The following is a 22,056-nucleotide window of genomic DNA, read 5'->3' on the forward strand; positions in this document are numbered from 1 at the left end:
GCTTTGTAATGATTGGTAGTATAGTTAAATACAGCGATCGAGTCTTAGCTTTAACTTAGCGCAGGACCCGTAGATGCTGAACTCAGAAACAACGACACTTCTTCCTGTGTATAATTGTTATAAATGCGTCATTTGGCTTTTGGGGTGTCAATGTCTCTGTAGAGATTGCGACGTTTAACACATTATCCCCAGGTGCAAACCCCCTCTCAGACGGGGTCTCGATCAAAGTGGGGATGAACGCACCCCCACCAGCATGCTGACGCAGTATCGTCTGTATACTGATATATGAGTTCGGACAATAGAAGAGAGCCCGACATTTAGTCATCTAGACAATTTGCTTGTGACGAGCTGAGCTAATGCGGCAGGCATAGCTTTATATGCAGCATAGGGGGCGTGTACTGAGGCTTCAAATGCCCACGGGTTGCACTGTATGTATGGCGACTGGTGGAAGACTGAAGCATATTAGATCACCCTTCTGGGATGAGAAATCTTTTGTTACTCAAAGTTTGGCATAAAAATCCTCTGCCAAGTGCAGTTGATATAGAGTGGATGTTTTCCATTGACGGCGGACAGTTTGACGTTCATTAGGGATGGCGATGGCTGCGATCAGCAACTGCCTACTAGGGCTAAGCTATTGTAAGGGCAGGGTAGCCACAACGTGATCAGTTCCCTGCCTAGCAGATATATGCAGCGATCGAACGTGGCTCTGACTATTGACCAGCTTCTCCAACCTAGTCAGCCATGTGCATTGATGCAGCTCCTGGTAAGTTGACCCAAACCAACGGCTCTAGGAATTATAGCCAGGGACGTGTCCCAACTGCGGATGAAGTAAGTGTTTCTCTTGCGAGAATGAAAGATGGAAGGGGAGAATGTGCAGAACAGATTCCCGCTTAAGGCGTCATCCCAAAATTACTCCGCCACCTTGAGCATTACTGATAGCAAAGACACCTTTCCAGGCGCCCGGCTTCATACGACAGCATCTATGACTGCCGACTCCATCACCCAACTAGACTAAGCTCAGTAACACACCTTTGTCAGCTGAAGTCCTTCCTCCGATGTCGCAATGATTGCCGTTGTCTCATCCTTTGAGTGATCCTTCCGGCGCCATCATCTATACAGGCAAACGGCACGGTCCGGACTCCTCACGGTAAGCATGATGATAACTATGCATGTAACAAATTCCGACGGAAGAACGGACCATGAACCCTCTATCTAATTTAAAAGATACGAGCGCTTGCAGCATTAGCTTGCATCGTGAACTGGATTCGGCAAGTAGAATCTTGCAACCCTTGGCTTCTTATATTGCGATATCTCTTATCTGACCCTAAAATCTCACGCGGAATACTGCATAAGGCTAACGTGACGAGAGAGCTTGTTATATAGTTTATTCTGACATAGATCTGGTATGGGTACTAGTGCGTATCATGATTGATTACCATTGGTATTTTTCATTTTGGTTTAATACCATACATACAATACTTCATACAGTCAGCTGTAACCTGTCTGTTCAAGACTAGAGAGGTGCAAGGATATGGCGCTATTCGAATCCCCCAGACAGTCACGGAAATATAGTGATTGGCATTTGGCCCCGTCATTGTCCCAATACCGGGGCCCAGATAAATTGCTTTGGCACCATCAAGAGTGATCTGTTAGACACCATCATGTCTGCCTTTGTTGAGTCAATTGCTACAGTTCCCTGGCTATGGCTGGGGATACTCGGTGCTGCCACCGTGCTGGCATACCAAAAATGGTTCGGCTCGAAACTGGATATTCCTCATATTGGCCCAAAGCCAACGCTGCTGGGAAATACGTCCCAAGGTGAATTCTACCAGAGGAGTGTTGAAATGGTCAATGAGGGATATGCCAAGGTAAACACCTGTATATGGGTATATTGTGAGAAAAAGAAGACTGACAGCCGGCAGTACAAAGATTCATTATATTATATATGGACGACCAACATGGATCGGTTGATGATACCTGCAAAGTACATGAGCGACTTCAATCAGGTGCCGCGCAGCCACCTCAAGTTGACGGCCACCGTGCGATATTCGGGCAAATATACAGGAATGGACATTGCAGATGAAGGCATGCTCGGATACGATGTGTGTGCTGGTCCATTGTCGCAGAATATTGGTCGACTGGCACAGCCAGTTTACGATGAGATCGTACATGCACACCAAGGCAAAGTCAGTGAGGCAAAAGATGTCAATGGTAAGGGGATTGTCACAAACGGCAAGTCCAGTGGCTAATGATCATTAGGAGTATATACGGTCCCCATGTACTATACCATCCTAGAAGTCGTCACCGCCTCGACCGCTCGCATGTTTGTCGGACCTGATCTGTGCAGAGACCCGGAATGGCTGTCGACAGTCAGTGGCTACACAGGCGACATAGGTGCTGTGGTGAGCGACCTCCGAAAACACTACAAGTTCCTGCATCCCATCATTGCGCCTCGGCTCGAGTCGTACAAGCAGCTTCAACGGCGATTCGGCAAGATCTGTGAAATTCTTCTCCCGATATTCGAGCAGCGTCGAAAGACGGACAGTATGGAGCACGCGGACATGATTCAGTGGTTGATCGATACGGCCAAGGGCCCTGATACGGATAGTACTCGACTGGCCAAGAGAATGCCGTTTCTGAACATGGCTGCTATCCATTCGACGGCCCACACCACGGTAAATGTTATTCTGGATCTGTGCCAACACCCGGAGTATATCCAGCCCATACGAGAGGAAATAGTTGAGGCTATCAAAGCACACGGTATCATCAAAGCTTCTACTCTCGCGAGCCTGAAGAAACTGGATAGTTTCATGAAAGAAAGCCAGCGTCTGAGCCCGATGGATTTGAGTAAGTGATCCTTATCTTCTTCGCCTCCACAGGTTAAGGTGTCTAACTGGTCAGTGCTATTCAATCGCCAAGTCACCAAGCCGGTGACTCTATCCAACAATATCACCATTCCCAAGAATACCTTCATCTCGATGCCTATCTACCCCATGTGCAGAGACCCCGAACGGTACCCCGACCCCGAGACCTTCGACGGATACCGATTCTACAAACTACGCCAGATCAAAGAAGAAGCCCGGTACCAGTTTGCTGCATCCGACAGGGATGGACCGGCGTGGGGATTTGGCAAATTTGCCTGTCCTGGTCGATTCTGGGCGGCAGCGCAGGTAAAACTGGTGGTGATGGCATTGCTCGTGCAGTATGATATTGCATATCCTGAAGGTCAGACAGATCGACCGGGAGATGTTATACTAGGCGAGAAGCGGACTCCGGATCGGACGCAACAGATGGTGTTGAAGAGGTTAGACCCGGCTCTGTCGCTGTGAACAATATCCAATCCAATATTACAATGGAGATGGTACCGTAGAATGGATTATCAATCACAACCCTACCACCTAGGTAATCTCGCGTAAGCATGGCAAAACAAGCAATCATCGTATGCGATGTTTATAGATTAAGCCAATAGAAACTCAATTTTACGACCAGGTTTAAATCCAACTATCAAATGCACCGGAAGTTTCTCATCCGGTTTTAGTTCACAGTCGTCCATAGTATTTATTGCCCCTCCTCCTCCCGTTCGATCCATCATCAACCACCACGAACATCAACAACCATCACCAACATGGGTTCTCCTAAGCTCATCTTCGGCGCTGCCTCTTTCGGCATGAGCTTCGTCAAACTTGAAGACGTGCAGGAAGTTCTGGACTGTCTCAAAGCGAACAATATCACCCATCTCGACACCGCCGGCAGGTACCCGCCCACTTCACCTGGGCGCTCGGAGGAGCTGCTCGGAGAGACCAAAGCTGCGGCCCAGGGCTTCACGATCGACACGAAGATCCTCACGCTGTCCCCAGACCATCAGGGCGAGTTGGAGAGAGCTGCTATCGAAAAGTCTATCAATACCAGTTTGCAGCGCATGGGTGTCGACCAGGTCAACACTCTCCACATTCACTTTCCAGACCTAGCCACTCCATTGAAAGAGCAGGCAGAGACGTTCAACGATCTACACAAGGCTGGAAAGTTCAAAAATGTACTTCCCGTCCACGGAAAAGGCTACGTCAACACGGAGCTAATGTCTGTTTTCTAGCTCGGCGTCTCGAATTTCCAACCTGAGTTGCTGCAGGAGTTCATCGACATCTGCGAGGTCAACGGCTTTATCAAGCCCACTGTCTACCAGGGCGACTATAGTGCCGTCAACCGGGGCATGGAAAAGAAGCTCCTCCCCATCCTGAAGAAACACGGCATCGCCTACAACGCATTCCGGTATGCTATGCTCCAGCCACAGTACTGAGCAAATACTGATCTGATCCACACTGCAGAGTTCTAGCCTCCGGCTTCTTGTCCGGTAAACTCACGAATGGCAGCTCCGAAGGGACGCGCTTTGACGCCGATAGCCCCATCGGCAAATTGATGCAGAGTCTTTACAACCAAGAACCATTGCACAATGCGCTCAAGCAGCTGGAGGAAACGACGCGCGCTCTTGGCATTACAACGATTGATGCTGCGATGCGATGGGCGTACTATCATTCCTCGCTGGGTTCAAATGACGGAATCATTCTTGGAGCCAGTTCGATCAAGCAGATTAAATCGAATGTTGAGAGTATCCGCCAGGGTCCTTTGCCGCAGGAGTGTCTGGATACGTTTGAGCGCATCTGGGAGACGCTGGAGCCGGTGAGGGGAGATATTATTTGAAAGAGGTATTCTACGGGGAGACGAGAATACATCGCACTCGTATAGGTAGATAGTGTTTACGACAAGAGACCCCACTGGCTAATTACGTGGCCTGAATGACTTTGAAGCACGCATAGCAATAGTTTGAATATCACACTTTGATTCATGTTACGAAAATTTCGGCATAACCAGACTTATTACTATCGAGATATCTTCAACTATTCATAGATGGGAGTTGATGGCCTCTCCCTTTTGACATTCCGACATGAGTGTGCTATAATTAGCCCCCAAGCTACTTTTAACGCAAGAATAAACACCGAAAAATAAATCTACCTTGTGATTATGAGAAATGCTGTAATGGCATCTATCGACTATCTATTGTATACCGAGACAAGTATATAGCAACGCAGCATTCTAAGCAGTCGATATCTTGAACCCCGAATTCTGCAACTTCTGGAACACCTGCTGCGGATCATAGCTAGCAGCGACAGCAGCGAACTTCTTGAAATTCTCCTCTCCGTAACTCTTGAGCGGACTCTGCGAGACATCCGCATCGTTCTGGAACTGAAAATCGAGGTACTTGCCCGCATCCGTAGCCAAGTCGGTCATGTTTTTCACCATACCGGTCGATGCCGCATGAGCCGCTTTGTCGTCCTTTTCGTCGAACCAGGCGGCTACGACGTGCCACCAGTTAGTGCTGACGGGTTTCATGCCTAGCCAATTGCCGCCGCGCTTCTCGCCCGCTTGGACGGCGGCCTTGGTGATCGTTTGGATGCCGTACTGCAGGGCGCCCTTGGTGGGGGAGGTGAAGTGCTGACGGCTGATAAACGAGCCGTAGGCGCTCTTGTACAAGTCGAGGTCTGTCTCGTAGCTGATGGCAAAAGAGAGGTACCGGGCTGTGGGGGAGTTCGCGGTAAAGACGTCAACTAGCTTGGGAATGGTGCCGATGGTAGGAGGCGCAAGTGTCCGGACGGGCTTGAGGGAGTCGAAAGCTGAGTATACTGGGGGGTTGGCAGTGGGCTCGGCGTAGAGCAGACCGACCATCATGGTGCCGTTGCTTCCGGAGAAGAGGATGCCGGCGTTGCTGTCGTCTTCCATCCTGGCCTGCGTGGCGACGATGGCGGAGAGGACCTGCTTGTAGTCGGACTCGTTGTATTGGGCGACGTGGTACCAGATATTGGTGGGGATGGTGTAGAGGGTGAAGTGAGTGACAATGCCATAGTTGGGTCCACCACCTTTGAGGGCTCTGAAGAGGTCAGGGTGGGAGTTGGAAGTGGCTTTGACGACGGTTGAGTTGGCCAGCACGACTTCAAATTGCTGGACATTGTCACAGGCAAAGCCGTATTTGGAAGAGAAGAATGGAATTCCTTCAACTGGGACCTGTTAGAACGAATAGTTGATAGTCATCAATAGAAAAGACTCACCCCCCAGAATTAGACCACCAACGCCAACATCGCCAGAGCGTCCCCCTACGGCAGCAAGCCCGTACTTTTCCAACCCCTTGTAGACCTCACCCCATCGGTTTCCAGTCCCAAGCCGGACTGTTTTGTGGTCCTTGCTGAGATTGCTCGAGTTGAGACGGTTCAGATCAAGTACCACACCGTCTTCGATACTGGAAAAACCGACGTTCTGCTGGTGACCGCCACTGCGCGTCGCAAACTTGACTCCTAGCGTAGTCACAATTTTGAGGCCAAACGCAACATCAGAGGTCGTGTGAGCCTCAAGAAAACAGGTCGACTCGAGCAACAGGTTCCAGAACTTAGAACGATCAGTATATGTCCTTATTATCTCTGTTAAACACATACATTGGTCGCTCCACCTCAGCCGCATAGTCAGCGCTGTTCTTGTCCGAGTATCTGCCGGGAAACAAAGTGGCAAACACATCGCAAGCCGTGACAGCATCGGTTTCATCGTGAGTGGAGATCTGCTCCAGCTTGTCCTTGTTCTTCTTCGCCAGTTCAACCACGGGTGAGATATCAGACTGAGGCTGCGTCTCGCCGAGACTGTCGGCCACATCCAGCAATGCCGAATACAGGGTACTGTCGCTCGCAGCAGCTACATTGTTAAAATGTAGGACTGCAATAAAAGCCGCCTTGAGGCTGACCGAGGCGACACGCATTGTTTCAATGAATAAAGCTGCTCAGAGAAAAGAGAAGCAGATAAATGATCCTGATGATATCCAGACTGTCGCGAAGCCCTCCATCGGGAGCTTTGTTGACCGTTCCTATTTAGAGTCAAGGCCATAACCCCTTATTCCAAAAAACCGCCATTGTAAAGCTGAAGCCATCTCAGCTTTGGCGTGCTTATGTCGTATCGGAGGAATTTATTCGTGTTGGGGCTATGCTCGTGTTAGAATCGCTGGTTTACCAGATACCTCACGAGTATAGCTTAGCTTCGGCGACTCCACCGCTTGGAAGTAAACCCTGTGATCACCTAGATTACACCCGCTAATGGCCAAAGAAAAGAAAAGAAAAGAAAAAGAAGAAAAAAAGTGGGCATGCACTGTGTGGTCGAATACGGTGCATGGTCGGCCTCATTCACCACCTAGGTAAGCAATGTAGCAATCTACCCAACGAAACGCTAGCATGAGAAGGATCAGAGAGGAGAAGCCCCTCTCCAAATAGGCTAAAACCGATGAATATGTTTAATATATTTCGCGACTGCTCCCATATCCGTGTCGAGAGGAGTGGCGCGGAGAATTCTCGTATTCCTGCTGCCTTGAAGGAATCGCACCCCGGGCTATGAAGTGGTTATAGGAAGATGTGGGATTATAGGGTGCGTTGAGGTAGGATCGTCAAGATTGCCCATACAAGCTCCGCGGGGGGGACTGCCCCGAGGTCTAAGCTTGAGAAGGAGCAATATCCCTATGGTTAAGCAATGGGAAGTGGGGCGGCCGCGGTTGATGCCAATCCTTCAGGAACGAGTTCGTGATACGCCGATACAGCGTATCTTACCAGAATACACAGAGCCCTAACATACCGTAAAATACGAAATATACAACTAGAATAAAGTTACCATGATACTTCTGCCCTACTGGGCTGCATGACCCCCTATCTTCATGCGACACCGGCTACTCCGAAGTGAGCCATATGTGGCCAATGATAATGAATGGTTTTGTTCCTCATATTGTAACTTTAAGACTATGAGTCTTATGGGAAATCAATAGTGACTGGCTTTCCCCGCCCCGTGGCTAGACCTTTCGGAGCAAAAACCCGTCGCCCTGCAGAGTCTGGAACACCTGCTCGGCATCGTACTTCCTGCTCACCTCCTTCATCCGTGCAATATGTTGAGCTCCGTAACCGGTCAGAGGATCCTGCGCAAAAGTCGCATTATTCATGAAGACAAACGGCAGTAAGATGCCCATCTGTGCAGCATTCTCTCTCAGATAATCACGCAATTCAAACACCGCTTTCCGAACGCGTTCGTCGTCGTCCTCGTTCACCCACTGTGCCAGATAGGACATCCCTTGTGGAGTTAGCATAGATCATGACAGCATGTATTATGGACTTACATTGTTGAGGTTCCACCGCTGTGTTCAGGGCGTTTCCTCCGTTTTCCCGGCCGATCTTCATCGCGGATGTGGTCAGTGGCTGCACCACCATGCCCATATCACACCCAGTCTGTCCATAGAGCTCGTCCGTAACCTGACGCCAGCGGTCGTATGCCAGAGTATAAAAGTCGGCACTGGGCCGGGTGGTCATTCCAAACGCCTCGCGTCTGCATTCATCAGTCAAAAGATAGAGATATTGGAACGGTATGCTTAGACGGACCTCAGCTTCTGCGGTGTTCCTAGAACCCTGTTTGATGTGCTTTTGGTGAAATCAAGGATAGTGCCAATGGTCGACTCCACGAACCACGACTCATAGGGAATGTCATAGAACATTTCAAAGAGCGGAGGGAACTCCACAGGCGAGGAGTAGATCCATCCTAGCAGCGTTCGTCTGTGTCCGATATGGTGGATGATCGATCCCCGGGACTCATTCTCGGCAGCCTTTTGCCATTCCTCAATTGCCTTGAGGATTTGACCGTTGGCCGAGGGTTCGTAAATACGGGCGGCAAACCAGATCTTATCAATTGGAACGGTCCAGTAGGTGAACTTGGTCACAATACCTAGCCAGTGCGTTAGAAAAGAGAACCGTAACATCAAAGGTTTCCCAGTCATACCAAAATTAAAACCGCCGCCCTTGAATGCCCAAAACAGGTCCGGATTCTCCGTCCGACTGGCATTGACAATCGACGAGTCCGAAAGCACCACCTCAAAAGCTCGCACATTATCACACGCCAGACCATACTCGCTAGAGAAACTCGGAACCCTCCCCCAAGGATCAACCCGCCTATGCCAACATCGCCTGTGCGGCCACCGATAACAGAGACCCCAGACCCGTCCAGCGTCTCGTACACTTTCTGCCAGCGGTTTCCGGGGCCAATCTCTACAGTCTTCTTGTCCTGGCTAAGAACCACATCGCAGATGCGGTTCATGTCGATCAGGATCGCGTTCTCACCGGCGCTGGCCCATCCCCGGTTGGGGTTGTGGCCACCGCTGCGGATTGCAAAGGGAACCTTGAGTGTGGTGATGATGCGCGGAGCGCTTTGGCTACATCGTGCTTGTCTGCGGGCTAGATGATGCATGAGGGGTGCAAGTGGCAGGTTGCAGACCAGTTTGTTTCGCATGTGGCTATGTAGTTTTCGGATTCGGACCCTATCCAGCCGATGTTCTCGCGGAAGACGATCTTTGCGGTGGAGGTTGCTAGCGCCACGTTCTGGCCAGTGCTGCTGGTGGCTACCTGCTCGAGGCTGTCGGTGACTTGGGACTCGAGTAGGGTCCGGACTTTGAGGGCCTCGTTGTTGCTGAGGTCCAAGCTTTGGATGAATTGATTGAATGCCATTTTGTTGATAGATGGACGAGTATCGGGTACGGAGGAGAAGGTACCAAGATGGGAGAACGCCCATACAATATGGATTGCCGCGATTGACTCAGAGTATAGAGATTTCTATCCAAGTGTTTGTCGCGCTACTGCCTTGACTGTTTTCTTACTCGTCTAAGCAGGATCACTGTCCCTGTATGTTGTGCAGAACCGACCATGGCGTAACGGCAGGATCCCGCAGCGGGCATGTAGTGTAACCTACGTTACAGCAAGTATTTTTCAATACTCACAATACTGCCTAGTATCGTGCCGTTCGATCGGAGTCAACGAAGCCAAGATTGCTTGGAATTCTGCAGGATGATCCCCCCCGGCCACGTTCCTTCGCTGTCTCATCGCAGCAATCACGACACCTCGTGTCTACCCTCTCCTAATTGGACATCTAATGTCCTATATCGCAACATTCGTATCGGGCTTCCCAGCTCCGCAAAAGTACCATTTTGTATTCATACGGTCACAGTCCAGCTTCTTCCAACAACCTTAATCATTGGCGGACGGGCCTTCCTGGAAGCCAACATCGGCCAATGGGACAAAGGCGAGACCATCTGGGTGGAAAAGGTTTCGTATAGCTCCGCCGTCCTATCCAACGCCTACTGCATCTCTGCTGTCCAAGCCCCAACCTTGGCCTGGACAGCCACAGGCGACAGCCTCATCAACATCCCCTCCAAGGCCATCTCCAAGTTCGCTCAATTCTACTCATGTCTGCCGCTGTTCGCGCACGAGCCCAGCTGGCGCCTGCGTTTCTCCCTGATCGAAGGCTCGCTATGGTTCCCACGGCTCGCCGCCAGAAGACTCGATATCTTCCCGCGCACAAACATGGAAGAAGACAAATACCTACAGTATATCCCCCAGACATGGACCATGTCCAACAGCCTCCACGACGGCGCCCTCGAGCCAGACCTCATGTGGGAGATGATGGTCATCTCCATGCTCAACTACCAAGCCGACGAGTTCCTCGAAGCCGTCGTCGAAGAGCACCTCATGGACCAGATCGACGCTGTCTCCGCCCTCGTCGAGCGCCTCTGCGATGACTCCCCTGCCGAGCCCGTCTTCTCCGACGTCGACGGACCAGCAGCAAATCAGCCCATCTCACTCAACGGCGACAAGCCAGACATGCACCACGTAGAGCAAGTCCTCCGCCGCTTCGTCACCTACCTCCTGACCCACCCCGCCGTCGTGCGCTCCCCACCCTCCGTCCAGCGCACCCTCCGCCGCGAGCTCAAAGTCTTCATCCTCGCGCACCTCGCCCACGCGCAAGACAAGGCGCGGTTCCGCGCCCAGACTCTCGCCGCAGACCGCACCACTGAGTTCGCGTCCCCCCGCTCCTCATACTACACCTGGGTCCGCTCCACCTCCGCCGACCACACCAGCTGTCCCTACTCCTTCCACTTCCTCAGCTGCCTGATCGCCAAACCCGGCGAGCCGGCGTTCAAGGGCCCCCGCCAGAGGTACCTCGCAGAAGACATGTGCAGGCACTTGGCGACCATGTGTCGGCAGTACAACGACTACGGCAGTATCGCGAGGGATCGCGCGGAGAAGAATCTCAACAGCGTGAATTTCCCTGAGTTTTGCGCGGTGGGGGTAGAGGGGGCAAGTGCGGGTCTGAAGAAGACTGTTGTACAAGTTGAGCAGAAAATGAAGGGCGAGTTGATGTGGGTTGCGGAGTATGAGCGCGAGTGCTGCATGGCGGCGCTGGACCGGCTTGAGAATGAGACGGGCTTGGATGCGCGCACGAAGAGGATTCTGAGGATGTTTGTTGATGTTACGGATTCTTATGGGCAGATTTATGTTGCGCGGGATATTGCTAGTCGGATGAGGTAGATTCCTTCTGCTGTTTGAAATGTATGGCGTATTTTGGGTTGTTGTCCTATGTCGATGAAAAAATGATCAAATCGACGCCATTTGGTATGTAGTGACATCGGTAGGATGAACATGGGTAGATGTTATGAATGACAATCTTCGAGAAGGGACCTTCTGTATGGATATAGAACGAGCATAGATAGCTAAAACCTGTGCTCCCCTGAGGTAAGATACTGAGTCATTCGAGTTAGATAGGTAACTCAAGGTAGATTCATCAGACTATGAATATGCGTGCAGAAGTGATAAGGCATCAGATCCACATATTTCTGTTTGAGTATCCCTTTCCATCCAGTACAGGGAAGGGATCTAGGTATCCTGGTGGTGACATATGTCCCGCCAATCTTATCACTGCAATTGGTTGACTGCAGTCACATTGATATCATAGCCCGGAGGAAAAACCCACTACAGAGCCCATAATATAGGGCTGTTTTTCATACAGTGCTAGAGTTACAGTGTAAAACAGGGGTTCTTTGGACAAATGGATATCATATGTTGTCAGGTCAGGAACACCTGCCGAGCTAAGTACAGTAGGATTGGCTAGTTACAAGTATTAATCATTGTACGGCAACACATGCTAATATTCACAGTGACCATATCAAGGCCATGACAAATGCACAAAACATCACTGGTATCGCTGAGGGACCCGATGGACGACATCCCGGCCCCGGTCCAGGACCATCCGTTCGGGGTCAGCAGGATCGTAGTATCGTTCCTCTCGAGCCACCGGCCGCGCGGAGACGTACATCGGTCGTTCGATGTATTCCCTCGGACGACGGCTCCCGTCGTCCAGGTACACACCCAACTCCTGCCCGGCGGGTCGCACACTCTCCACCCGCTGGATCACTTCTCGAGGCTCCTCGTGCCGGGAGGTCGGCGGTCGCACGCTGGGCATCCGGACGATCCGTTCCCCACGCGGGATCTCGGTCTCTTCCACGTAAGGCACTTGTCGACGCACCGAGTAGTCGGCGACCTGGACGCTGTTGCTTCTGGGGTACGGCTCCCGATCGTCCATCGGCGTGGCGTACGGTCGTCGTTCCCCCAGGCTGGCCCCCAGGCTGGGGCGTGTGTAGTCGGCGACCCGTCGATAAGCACTTGGTGGGGGAGGCATCTCCTGTACATACCTCCGGCCGCCGTAGGGATCTTCCACAACAGAGGGCGCACGAGAGCTGGGCTGATGCATCGCTGGTGGGCGGTCCTCGTAGATCTCATTCCTCGGCACCCGAGCCGCTGGTGGCGGGGCCATGGCTTGGATCCTTGGAGGGCTCGCTTCGTAGTATTGGTTCCCGTGCTCATCCACAATGATTCTCCGCGCTGGTGCTGCCACGAGTCGGTTTACAGGCTCTTCCTCGTAGTATGCTTCCCGGTATCGCGGTGATGTCGCCTGCTCGCCCGCGGCTATGTAGCGTCTCGCGGGCTGCGGCGGTGGTGGTTCTTCATAATACCTGGTCCGTTCCTGTGGCGAGGGGTCGACAATTGCATAAGACGCCGCTCGCATTGCGCGAGGGCTGATTTGGTCAACATATTCCCGCTGATAATCGGGCTGTCGCGCGTGTTGCAGGCTTGCAACCCTCCGCAGGTCTTGATCGTCACGCATTGACCGCCTGGCACCGAGTTGCGACACCGTCCGTGGAGCCCCAAGCTCGCCCTGGATCTCATAGGGATCCACCTCATAAGCAGGGTCTCTGCTTGGTGGCTCCATCCTCTGGTAAACTGGAGTGTACCGAGGAGACGGTGCATCAATGTAAATCGGCCGTTCGTGAGTCGGGCGGCTGCGGAACATTGGCGGCGCATCAACGAAGGGGGGCGGCGACACCGGCTCCTCTTTGATGTGCGGCTCGGTCGCACCGCCGGCTTGCGGCCGGTACGGCGCTTGCCCGGGTGGAGCCCTATCCCCCTGCAACCTTCTACGCTTCCGCGGCATCAACGACTGGGGCGAGTGGTTTGGACTGGCCTGGTTGTCCGGACCGTAGCCGGGGCGAAGATCTCTGAGCTGGTGGACAGAAGGAACTTTAGCAATGGCCAAAGGAGAAACCCTGGACGGCTGTGGAGCCGCGGGGGAGGTAATATGATTCTGTACAACCCTAATGTCGTTTCGAGGCGACATCGACCTGCGATTATAACGCGCTCGGTCGTACTGCCGGCCATCATGGCCTCGTTGTTTGCTAAGATAATCTCTTTGGGGATCAGGGCCCTCCTGTCTTTCCATCGGGGCCACCCCCGGCGCCGGTGGGGAATACTCGGGTTCTTCCACCGCTTCGACCGCTTGCTGGGGTTCCTGGTGTTTATGAGGCCTGTGAGCCCCCCCCGCATGATGAGGTGGTCTCTGGACGCGATGCGGCAGTCGGGGGTCTGCAACGGGGTAAGTATCATGCATTTCCAGATCCGAGTCATTGCGGTTGAGGGCTTCAAGCCGTTGCAACTCATCTGAGTAGTTCTCTGCCGGAGAGTCAACCACTATCGGCTCCTCCGCAGTCATGGCGGGAGCTAGGGACGGCTGTGGAGGGCCATGCTGTGGAGAGTCCGGGGCTCTGCTAGAGTAGAATGAGTTATCATCGAACGAGTCGCTAGTCGCACCCGTGGCTGGCACATCAACCGAAGGCGATGGCTTGACCATCTCAAACGCCCTCACCAACACATCCGAGACATCGAAGTCCGGCTTTGTGTCCTGCAGCGAGGCTTTGTGTCTCGATTCTTGCTTCCTCTGATCCAGCTGCTCTCGCAGTGTCCTCTCCAAGCGTTGCCGCTGAAGCTGCAGCTCCGCACGGACTAGATCATCCGACTTGGTCAGGAAGATCGGATCGATCTCCGAGACGGGTTTGGGGATTATACGCGCGCCCGCCGTCGCAGTCGATGGGCTGTCCACGGGCGCAGTCGCCTGGGAGTTGACCGGTTGCGCCGGATTTGAGGGAGCCTGAGAGAGGTTCGCTATGGAAGACCCCGGTTGCTCACTTGGCTTTACCTGAGTAGAGACTGCGGCAGGGGCATGCGATGCGGGCTTGCGGACGAGGTGTTGAGGAACCTTCAACCTAGGGTGAGTCCCAGAGAATATGTCGTCACTTATTTTCAAGATCTTCACATACTCCTGCACTTCCTCATTGGTAGGTGGTGCAGGAGCCAGACTACCTGGTGGAAGATGAGCTGCTGCCATGATCAAACAGCTCCCAGGCACGTTGGCTGAGAGGATTGACCAGAAAATCGTGTTCCAGAACGGGAGTTGCAGCTGAGTTGTTCCCGAGCTCTGACTTGGTTGTGGTCTGCATATTCTGCCACCGCCTTGCACGTCCGAGGTTTATCCGACCCATCCTCTGCACGTGACTCTTCTTTTTTCTTTGCAAAATAAAGGCGGTGAGCGAAGCGGAGATAAAGCGGTGAACTATGGTGATCAGGTGATAGACCACATGACCTTGAACCACCAAAGTCACGGGATCTGATGCTTGGCTCTTATGTCCGCTAAACCCGATACAGAACCCGCCTCAGGCAGCCCGGTCTCCGCGGCTTGATCCGCGGAGTCAGCGAGTCTATTGGAGGTTCCTGGGTCTCCTAAGCGCAAGATGACTGTTTCGCTATGAATCATCTTGCCCGTTCCTTTTCTTCGACGGCATCTTTGCTATTTTCTGGATTTCGTGTTTCTTCTCGACCTCATTCTCTGTTAAAACCGCCTTCTGTCGTTCGTCCCCTATCTTTCCCCCCGAGTCGCATACCTACTACCCCGCGAACCATGTCAACCTCAACTTCGGGTCCTGATTCCAGGCCCATCTTCTTCTTTGATATTGACAACTGTGTATGTATCTCGGAATTCCCTTGCTATTTTTTGTATATGCTGACTTATACGGTCTCTAGCTTTACTCCAGAGGTCAGGATTGCCGTCGAGGATCGTTCTTGAGCAAGATGCGGGGTGCTAACAACTACGGGTACAGAATGCAATATCCACGATGAGATGCAAAAGTTGATCAGTGAGTCAGCCGTTATTCTATCTTCTTTCATGCGAGCTACAGTTCTAATCAAAAGTTTCTCTAGATCAATTCTTCCGAAAACACCTCTCCCTCTCCGCTGAAGACGCCCATATGCTACACATGAAATACTACAAAGAATACGGTCTTGCTATCGAAGGTCTCACCCGCCACCATAAGATCGACCCCCTCGAATTCAACCGCGAAGTCGACGATGCACTGCCTTTGGATACAATCTTGAAACCGAACCCGGGACTGCGGAAGTTGCTCAAGGATATCGACCGCAGCAAAGTCAGGCTGTGGCTGTTGACGAACGCATACGTCAATCACGCCAAGCGGGTAGTTAAGCTCTTGCAGGTGGAAGACCTGTTTGATGGTGTTACCTTCTGTGACTATGCGCAGCTTCCTTTGATTTGCAAGCCGAACCAGGCGATGTACGAAAGAGCGGAGAAAGAGGCCGGGGCGTCGCCAGGGCAAAAGTCCTACTTCGTCGGTATGTAGCCCATATGGCCTTGTTATCTCTCCGTATACTGACTGTTTGTGGTACAGACGACTCCCACTTGAACTGCGTACATGCTGCGAAGCGCGGCTGGGTCACCGCCCACCTTGTCGAACCTAGTCTCCCCTTGCCTCCCACCCCAGCATCACAATATGTGATCCGGGACCTGGAGGAACTGAGAACATGCTTTCCGGATTTGTTCAAGAGTTGATAAGGAGGTCAACTGATAGATTTCCGACTATAGAGACCTCAAATTAGATATTTTGGATGATTTGTACTTGGTGCGATGGAAAATGAATAACGGCCATGAGGTATACCAGTTGAATAGACAATATATATCCCTATCCACATCTCCGAATGATACAGTAAATGCCAATCTTAACGGGCTCTTGAGAACATGTAATAAATAGTCGTCTCATGGTATAGGAAATCCATCATATATCATTATCATGGATTGGAAGTACTGTATGTTATCGGGGGGGTGTTTGCCTGAGGCAGCCGTCGCGCGGGCTCGCGTTGTTCCTGAGGCTCCGAGTGGAGCTAGATTAAGGAGACAAACAACATCAACACCGCTCCACCTCCGTCTCCCCCAGATCTGACTTGACCCGGGTTTCTCTGCGCCAGCTCTTCCGCAGAGGCGGTTACTATACATGATCGACCATGGCGGACCTATCTCCTGGATATGTGGTTTCACTGACGGACGGTCGGCGGGCCACCGTCCGGTTTGCTGGGGCCACGCATTTCGCCGCGGGCGACTGGGTAGGTATTGAATTGGATGAGCCGACAGGGAAGAACGATGGCTCCGTTCAGGGAGAACGATACTTTGACTGTGAGCCGGGATTTGGCATGTTTATCCGGCCGTCTGCGGTCGCTTCGATTGTCGAACAGCCCGCGCGTGTCAGCAAACCGGCGGGTAAAGCCCCCGGTGCTGTTCCACCTGGAACCAGAGGTCGCGCGCAAAGCGGCATCGTCTCAGGTAGTACGGGGCTGAAAAAGACCAGTGCTCTGTCTGCTGCAAATACGAAACGGCATAGTGCGAGCTCTGCTAGCCCAAGCCCGGTTCCCAAGACCGCGGCGTCTCGACTGTCAATGAAGGTACGCTTGTGGGAGGTGAACCCGTGCGCCGTGTTATCTTGCTGACAGGTCTATGGGATAGTCCCCTACTAAATCGCCAACAAAGCAGCTGTCGGGCGCCTCCACGCCTATGTCCAGCCGTTCGTCTCTTAGTGGCACCCCGCGACCATCTGCCGCCCCCGCCAAACCCCGAACCTCCATCAGTACCAAGTCGTCCATGGGCCCGCCGCCCGCTCCCTCGGCCGCAGGCCGCACCGCTCGACCTTCGCTATCTGGACCCACGGGGAGGACAAACAGATCAAGTCTGGGTGCTGCCCCGTCGTCGACTGGTACTTCGAGGCGCCCGGCTTTACGGCCCACGGCCCCCAATAAGCCCGAGGAGGCAGATGGTGGAGGGACCCCACAGTCCGATGACCTTGATGGTGCTTCTCCAGGAGGAGATGATATGGCCGATGATGCGGACTCGATGTCCAAGCCGGCCAAGCCAGCTCCAAGCTCTTCGCGACCCGGCGCCTCTCGCCCGAGCGGCCAGCCGTCTACATTCCAACGACAGAGTCAAAGTGCTGCCGTAAGCAGGGAGCTTGACGAGCTCAAAACCAAGTTGAGAGTGATGGAGAAGAAGCGAGCCGACGATCGGGATAAGCTCAAGACGCTGGAAACGCTGCAGTCTGAACGAGACAAATTCGAAAGCATCATCCATAAGCTACAGAACAAGTACCAGCCTCAGCAGGCGGAGATTGGCGACTTACGCAAGAAGCTGAAAGAATCGGAAGCTAGGCTCGAAGAGGTCGAGCGTCTTGAAGCTGAGCATGAGTCTCTTATGGAGATGGCCACGCTCGATCGCGAAATGGCCGAAGAGACCGCGGATGCCATGAGACATGAATGTGAGACCTTGCGGTTGAAGGTCGAAGAGATGCAACTGGAGGTGGAAGTCCTGCGCGAGGAGAACGAAGAACTTGGCCAGGTCATGAGCCCGGAGGAAAAGTCTAGCCAAGGCTGGCTGCAAATGGAGAAGACAAACGAGCGTCTGCGCGAGGCGCTGATACGTCTTCGTGATATGACCCAGCAACAGGAAACGGATCTGAAAGACCAGATCAAAGAGTACGAACAGGACTTGGAGGAATATGCAAGTGTCAAGTCTCAGTACGAAGCCACGAAAGAGAAACTACTCGTGTCGGATGAAAACGTCGAAAATCTCAAACAGCAGTTAGAGACCGCTCTGGGTGCCGAAGAAATGATCGAGGAGCTTGCGGATAAGAATCTGCGATATCAGGAACAGATCAACGAACTCAATGCTGCTATCGAGGACCTGGAAGATCTGAAAGAGATCAACGACGAGCTCGAGAACAGCCATGTTGAGACCGAAAAGCAATTACTCGAGGAAATCGAGCACAGGGAAAGCGTCTACAACGAGCAGACCCGGAAAATCACTCAGCAGGATGAGGTCATTGACGATCTGGAATACACGCTGGTTCGTTTCCGGGAGCTGGTCTCGACTTTGCAGGCAGACCTGGAAGACATGCGAGCATCCCAGCAGATTTCCGAAGCGGAGGCCACCGATCTCACGACGCGCTCTCGAGCCATGATGGACCTCAATCTGAAACTCCAGGGTTCTGTCTCGAAAGCACAGACAAGGACCATCGATGTCGAACTCGGTCGTATGGATTTTGAAGAGGCAACGAAGCATTTAGAAATCCTGAAACTATATCTCCCGGATTACTACGAGAGCGAGAAGTACTCTGTTCTGGCGCTGCTGCGCTTCAAACGCGTCAGTTTCAAGGCTTCGCTGATGAATAACACCATTCGTGAGAAACTCACCGACCAGGCGTCCGTTTCCACCGCACTCGAGGATATCTATGTTGCCTACGATCTCGTCGAGAAACTGTCATGGATATCCGCTCTTTGCGAGCGGTTCGAGTCCTACATCAATACCTGCTCGGCAGAAAACTTTTCTGAAATCAAAGCAACATTTTTCGAGCTGGAGCCAGTGGAGCGCACGCTGAATTTCTGGATGGAGGGGCTGAAGAAGAACGAAGTGAACATGAGGAAATGGACCACCGAGTTGTCAAGATCCATCGCTCTCTTATCCCATCTCGCTGAGACTGTCCTCCCAACCTCGCTGGAGACATTCGCCGATGAACTTTGCATGCGCTCAATGCTAACGCAACTATACATCGACAATTGCGCGTCGTCAATGGCACGGCTGAAGTCGTTGCTGCAGTCCAAGATGAGCGTGCCAGAAGGAGGGGAAGAAGAAACCAATTACCTCCTGGGCAAAATAGACGGCTTTGTTTCTCAGACTCGTGGCCTGAAAGTTGCGATGGGGAAGATCTACCGATCGTTGGATGAACTGCGATCGAGATCTTTGGCGCTCTCGCACGATGTATCGGGCCCATTCAAGGCTACTTCGGAAGCTGCCCAAGAATTGTCCGCTGTAAGCCGACACATCGGCGAGAGTATCGTGGCGCTGATCAGCGACGAGAGCCGCACGGAGCCACTTACTCTGGAGGAAGCCCTGACGAACATGATGGCTCAGTTGTCCTCACTGTACTCCCAGTCTTCCGACTCAGGGACCGAAAACAACGACGCGATTGCCTTCATGACCAACAAGCTACGTGCCCTAGGCGGCCACCTCGAGGAGCTGGACTCAATCTCGTCCGACTTATCTATCACTTCGGAATTCGAGAGACGGCCATCCCCGTGGATCGCGCGTGCCGCAGAACTGCGATCGAACAAGATTGTCCCTCCCGACACGGACGAAGAAATCCGACACATGAAGAACGAGATCCACGAAGCGTTCACCGCCCTAGGCGTCAAAGACAAGATCATCGAGGAGCAACACATCAAAGTCGAACTGGTCGAGTCGCGGATGCGCGAAGCCAAAGAAAAAGCAGCGATGGTCAAAGATCTGGAGAGCAAGATCGAGTCGATGCAGGAGAAACAGGCACGCCTCGAAGGGCTCGTCGAGAAGCAACGCAAGGACCTCCAGAGCATGGAAACCGAGCGCGAAGAGATGAAGTCCCGACTCAATCAGATCAAACGCGCTTCCGGAGCGACAGGCGTCACCACCACAGACGGCATGGTCATCGACACAGGCGTGTCGCTAGCAACCATGCGCGAGAACGAGACCCTCCGCTCAGAAGTCGAAAGCCTACAAGCCGCCGTGCGCTTCCTGCGCGAAGAGAACCGCCGCTCCAACATGCTCGACCCCTTCTCCATCCAGCGCTCCGCAGACATGCACTCCTGGCTCGACGTGCCCCTCACCCAGTCCGCCGCCGCCACCAACACCAAGACCCACCAGACCGCCTCCGAAAGCCGAGACGTCTTCGCGCACCTCCTCAAGTTAACCCGCGACTCGGACCCCTGCGACCTCAAGACCACCCTGTCCCCCGACAGCACAACCCCGCGCACCGCCTGGCGGCCATCCAAGACCAAGCTCCGGTACCAGGTGCTCCAGCAACGCGAAGACCTCGCGCGCTGGACCGAATGGCGCGACGACATGGTCAGCTACGAACGCGAACAAGACCGCCTAGCAGCCGCAAAGCGAGACCGTGTCTCCCACGACCGCGTCCGCAGACACGCCCCCAAGCTCTCCCTCTTCGGTGGCTTTCCTCAGGGCCTCGGGCATGGCATGATGGGCCGCGCTTGGGAGATTCTAGGCATGCAGCAGCATCCGCGGAAGGTGGCTGATAAACCGGTGGATCCGGCTATTGTGCAGTCGGATGCGTCTCAGACGTGGTAATCTATCACTTTTGATATCACTTTTTGACCGGAACTTGACTCTTCCTCTTCCTTTTCTCGCTTGATTCCCTTCCTTCCTCATCATACTTACTTCAACTTCCACTCTACATGGCCGTTCACTTCGATGAAGTGCGCGCACCGTCTCCATATACAAGCTAGTCAATCATGTACATTCACCATTCACCAGCACAGATGGAGTTAAGTTGAATAGCAGAGATACCATGCCAGTACCAATACTATACCAGTGCTTTGTTTATTTACTTATTTTATCCTCATTACTATATGTATCCCAGGCAAGATGGGTCCCCTCATCGTCCCTACCGGAGGCAATCCAATCCGCCCAGCAGACCCTACCCTTGTGTCCTGGTGAGCTGAAGCCGAGGCTGAAATAGCAAACACAAACAAACATGATTCCCACTGAGGAATGATTGGCACAGAATACTAGAGTGGAGCCCTTTTCTCCCCAGATCATGGATCAAGCAACATCAGTCCCGACCCCGTGTCCCTGGGTCAGCTTCTGAACAAGAATGTGTCGCATCCCTAGAGTGTGGTCAGTACATACCGATCACAACGTGGAGAATGCAAGGTCCGTAATAGTAAACTTTATATCTACTACGGTCGATGCGGCAGAAAATGGTAGGGCTGGTCAGCAAACCCCATGGCATCCAAGTACTAATCTGGTGATTATCCACTAGCCAGTGCCCCGGATACCAGGTAGATACTTATCATTGATTCACCGCCATCCGCTCAGAATTCCCCATGCCGGGACTATCCTGTGATCAAGTTATATAGGTCATTCAGCTCTGTCTTGCGCAGGACTAGGAGAGCAAAGAGGAGGATAAGATAAAGATTAAACTGTTGGTTAGGTAAGGGCTAAGATGAGAAGTCCAACTCACTCTTTGGGTGGTGTGGCGAGCTGGGGTCACTTATATACTCATTCAAGAGCAGGCTGGTTGACTTTGGGGTAGGGGGAGTAAACTGCGCTGCGTGCTGACCTCACTCTTTGAGCTTGAGTTCACATACCTAATCTTTAAGGTTGGGGCTAGCTGGCCAGGGACACAGCTGAGCCGGTATGTTCAAAAGCTGAGCCAGTATGAGAAGCCCAAAAAGTGGGTCTCATGCCAGCTCAGCCATTGTCTTGGGACTGAATTATGAAGAGCTCGGCTATTTTGAAGAGTCTATACCGGGTCAGTGATTGACTGGAGCGCCACCACATACCAGCCAGCTATAAGGCTGGCTGACCTCCAGTCAGGGGTAGGTTACACTGCATACTACCAGGGATGTACTGCATTCTACTATGGATGCGCCACATTAATGCCGGCTCAATCTATAGTAT

The 22,056-nt window shown here is 52.7% G+C and overlaps 8 protein-coding genes across 8 annotated transcripts; 5 read left to right on the plus strand and 3 right to left on the minus strand.

The window, feature by feature from the left end:
* Positions 1–1,661: 1,661 nt before the first annotated feature.
* Positions 1,662–3,329, plus strand: P168DRAFT_321179 (cytochrome P450; the record flags this gene model as incomplete). The annotated part of the gene is made up of 4 exons (XM_024840437.1): positions 1,662–1,868; positions 1,923–2,211; positions 2,260–2,847; positions 2,902–3,329. 4 exons carry the CDS (start codon positions 1,662–1,664, stop codon positions 3,327–3,329), a joined length of 1,512 nt encoding a protein of 503 aa, XP_024690192.1.
* Positions 3,330–3,600: 271 nt separating this feature from the next.
* Positions 3,601–4,842, plus strand: P168DRAFT_274102 (aldo/keto reductase family protein). The gene is made up of 3 exons (XM_024835403.1): positions 3,601–4,033; positions 4,091–4,266; positions 4,323–4,842. Exons 1-3 carry the CDS (start codon positions 3,626–3,628, stop codon positions 4,693–4,695), a joined length of 957 nt encoding a protein of 318 aa, XP_024690193.1. The 5' UTR covers positions 3,601–3,625; the 3' UTR covers positions 4,696–4,842.
* A 246-nt stretch (positions 4,843–5,088) lies between these two features.
* Positions 5,089–6,477, minus strand: P168DRAFT_274103 (FAD-binding oxidoreductase; the record flags this gene model as incomplete). The annotated part of the gene is made up of 2 exons (XM_024835404.1): positions 5,089–6,047; positions 6,099–6,477. 2 exons carry the CDS (start codon positions 6,475–6,477, stop codon positions 5,089–5,091), a joined length of 1,338 nt encoding a protein of 445 aa, XP_024690194.1.
* Positions 6,478–7,864: 1,387 nt separating this feature from the next.
* Positions 7,865–9,560, minus strand: P168DRAFT_321182 (FAD-binding oxidoreductase; the record flags this gene model as incomplete). Its single annotated transcript, XM_024840438.1, has 6 exons — positions 7,865–8,139; positions 8,186–8,391; positions 8,445–8,784; positions 8,839–9,008; positions 9,074–9,268; positions 9,331–9,560. The coding sequence occupies 6 exons, from the start codon at positions 9,558–9,560 to the stop codon at positions 7,865–7,867; spliced, it is 1,416 nt and encodes a 471-aa protein (XP_024690195.1).
* Positions 9,561–9,896: 336 nt separating this feature from the next.
* On the plus strand, positions 9,897–11,445 carry P168DRAFT_329548 (terpene synthase family protein; the record flags this gene model as incomplete). Its single annotated transcript, XM_024841482.1, has 1 exon — positions 9,897–11,445. The coding sequence occupies one exon, from the start codon at positions 9,897–9,899 to the stop codon at positions 11,415–11,417; it is 1,521 nt and encodes a 506-aa protein (XP_024690196.1). The 3' UTR covers positions 11,418–11,445.
* A 483-nt stretch (positions 11,446–11,928) lies between these two features.
* P168DRAFT_306751 (uncharacterized protein) lies at positions 11,929–14,604 on the minus strand (the record flags this gene model as incomplete). Its single annotated transcript, XM_024839053.1, has 2 exons — positions 11,929–14,482; positions 14,537–14,604. 2 exons carry the CDS (start codon positions 14,602–14,604, stop codon positions 12,079–12,081), a joined length of 2,472 nt encoding a protein of 823 aa, XP_024690197.1. The 3' UTR covers positions 11,929–12,078.
* Positions 14,605–15,014: 410 nt separating this feature from the next.
* Positions 15,015–16,193, plus strand: P168DRAFT_292698 (putative pyrimidine 5'-nucleotidase). Its single transcript, XM_024837644.1, has 5 exons — positions 15,015–15,237; positions 15,297–15,309; positions 15,374–15,409; positions 15,474–15,899; positions 15,956–16,193. Exons 1-5 carry the CDS (start codon positions 15,175–15,177, stop codon positions 16,114–16,116), a joined length of 699 nt encoding a protein of 232 aa, XP_024690198.1. The 5' UTR covers positions 15,015–15,174; the 3' UTR covers positions 16,117–16,193.
* A 334-nt stretch (positions 16,194–16,527) lies between these two features.
* P168DRAFT_312721 (putative dynactin) lies at positions 16,528–20,955 on the plus strand. Its single transcript, XM_024839597.1, has 11 exons — positions 16,528–17,000; positions 17,062–17,547; positions 17,581–17,586; positions 17,623–17,766; positions 17,806–18,031; positions 18,068–18,080; positions 18,111–18,333; positions 18,370–18,454; positions 18,488–18,637; positions 18,671–18,747; positions 18,790–20,955. The coding sequence occupies exons 1-11, from the start codon at positions 16,566–16,568 to the stop codon at positions 20,719–20,721; spliced, it is 3,777 nt and encodes a 1,258-aa protein (XP_024690199.1). The 5' UTR covers positions 16,528–16,565; the 3' UTR covers positions 20,722–20,955.
* Positions 20,956–22,056: the final 1,101 nt, after the last annotated feature.

This window comes from Aspergillus campestris (assembly GCF_002847485.1).
Source record: "Aspergillus campestris IBT 28561 chromosome Unknown P168scaffold_11, whole genome shotgun sequence".
Classification (NCBI taxonomy): Eukaryota; Fungi; Ascomycota; class Eurotiomycetes; order Eurotiales; family Aspergillaceae; genus Aspergillus; species Aspergillus campestris.

Coding starts and splice junctions, on each gene's coding strand:
- P168DRAFT_292698 (XM_024837644.1), top strand. CDS start 15,175: ATGTCAACCTCAACTTCGGGTCCTGATTCCAGGCCCATCTTCTTCTTT. Junction 15,410..15,473: donor TGAGATGCAAAAGTTGATCA/GTGAGTCAGCCG, acceptor AAGTTTCTCTAG/ATCAATTCTTCCGAAAACAC. Junction 15,900..15,955: donor GCAAAAGTCCTACTTCGTCG/GTATGTAGCCCA, acceptor TTTGTGGTACAG/ACGACTCCCACTTGAACTGC.
- P168DRAFT_312721 (XM_024839597.1), top strand. CDS start 16,566: ATGGCGGACCTATCTCCTGGATATGTGGTTTCACTGACGGACGGTCGG. Junction 17,001..17,061: donor CGTCTCGACTGTCAATGAAG/GTACGCTTGTGG, acceptor TCTATGGGATAG/TCCCCTACTAAATCGCCAAC. Junction 18,748..18,789: donor CGCTGCTGCGCTTCAAACGC/GTCAGTTTCAAG, acceptor ACCATTCGTGAG/AAACTCACCGACCAGGCGTC.
- P168DRAFT_274102 (XM_024835403.1), top strand. CDS start 3,626: ATGGGTTCTCCTAAGCTCATCTTCGGCGCTGCCTCTTTCGGCATGAGC. Junction 4,034..4,090: donor AGGCTGGAAAGTTCAAAAAT/GTACTTCCCGTC, acceptor TCTGTTTTCTAG/CTCGGCGTCTCGAATTTCCA. Junction 4,267..4,322: donor ATCGCCTACAACGCATTCCG/GTATGCTATGCT, acceptor TCCACACTGCAG/AGTTCTAGCCTCCGGCTTCT.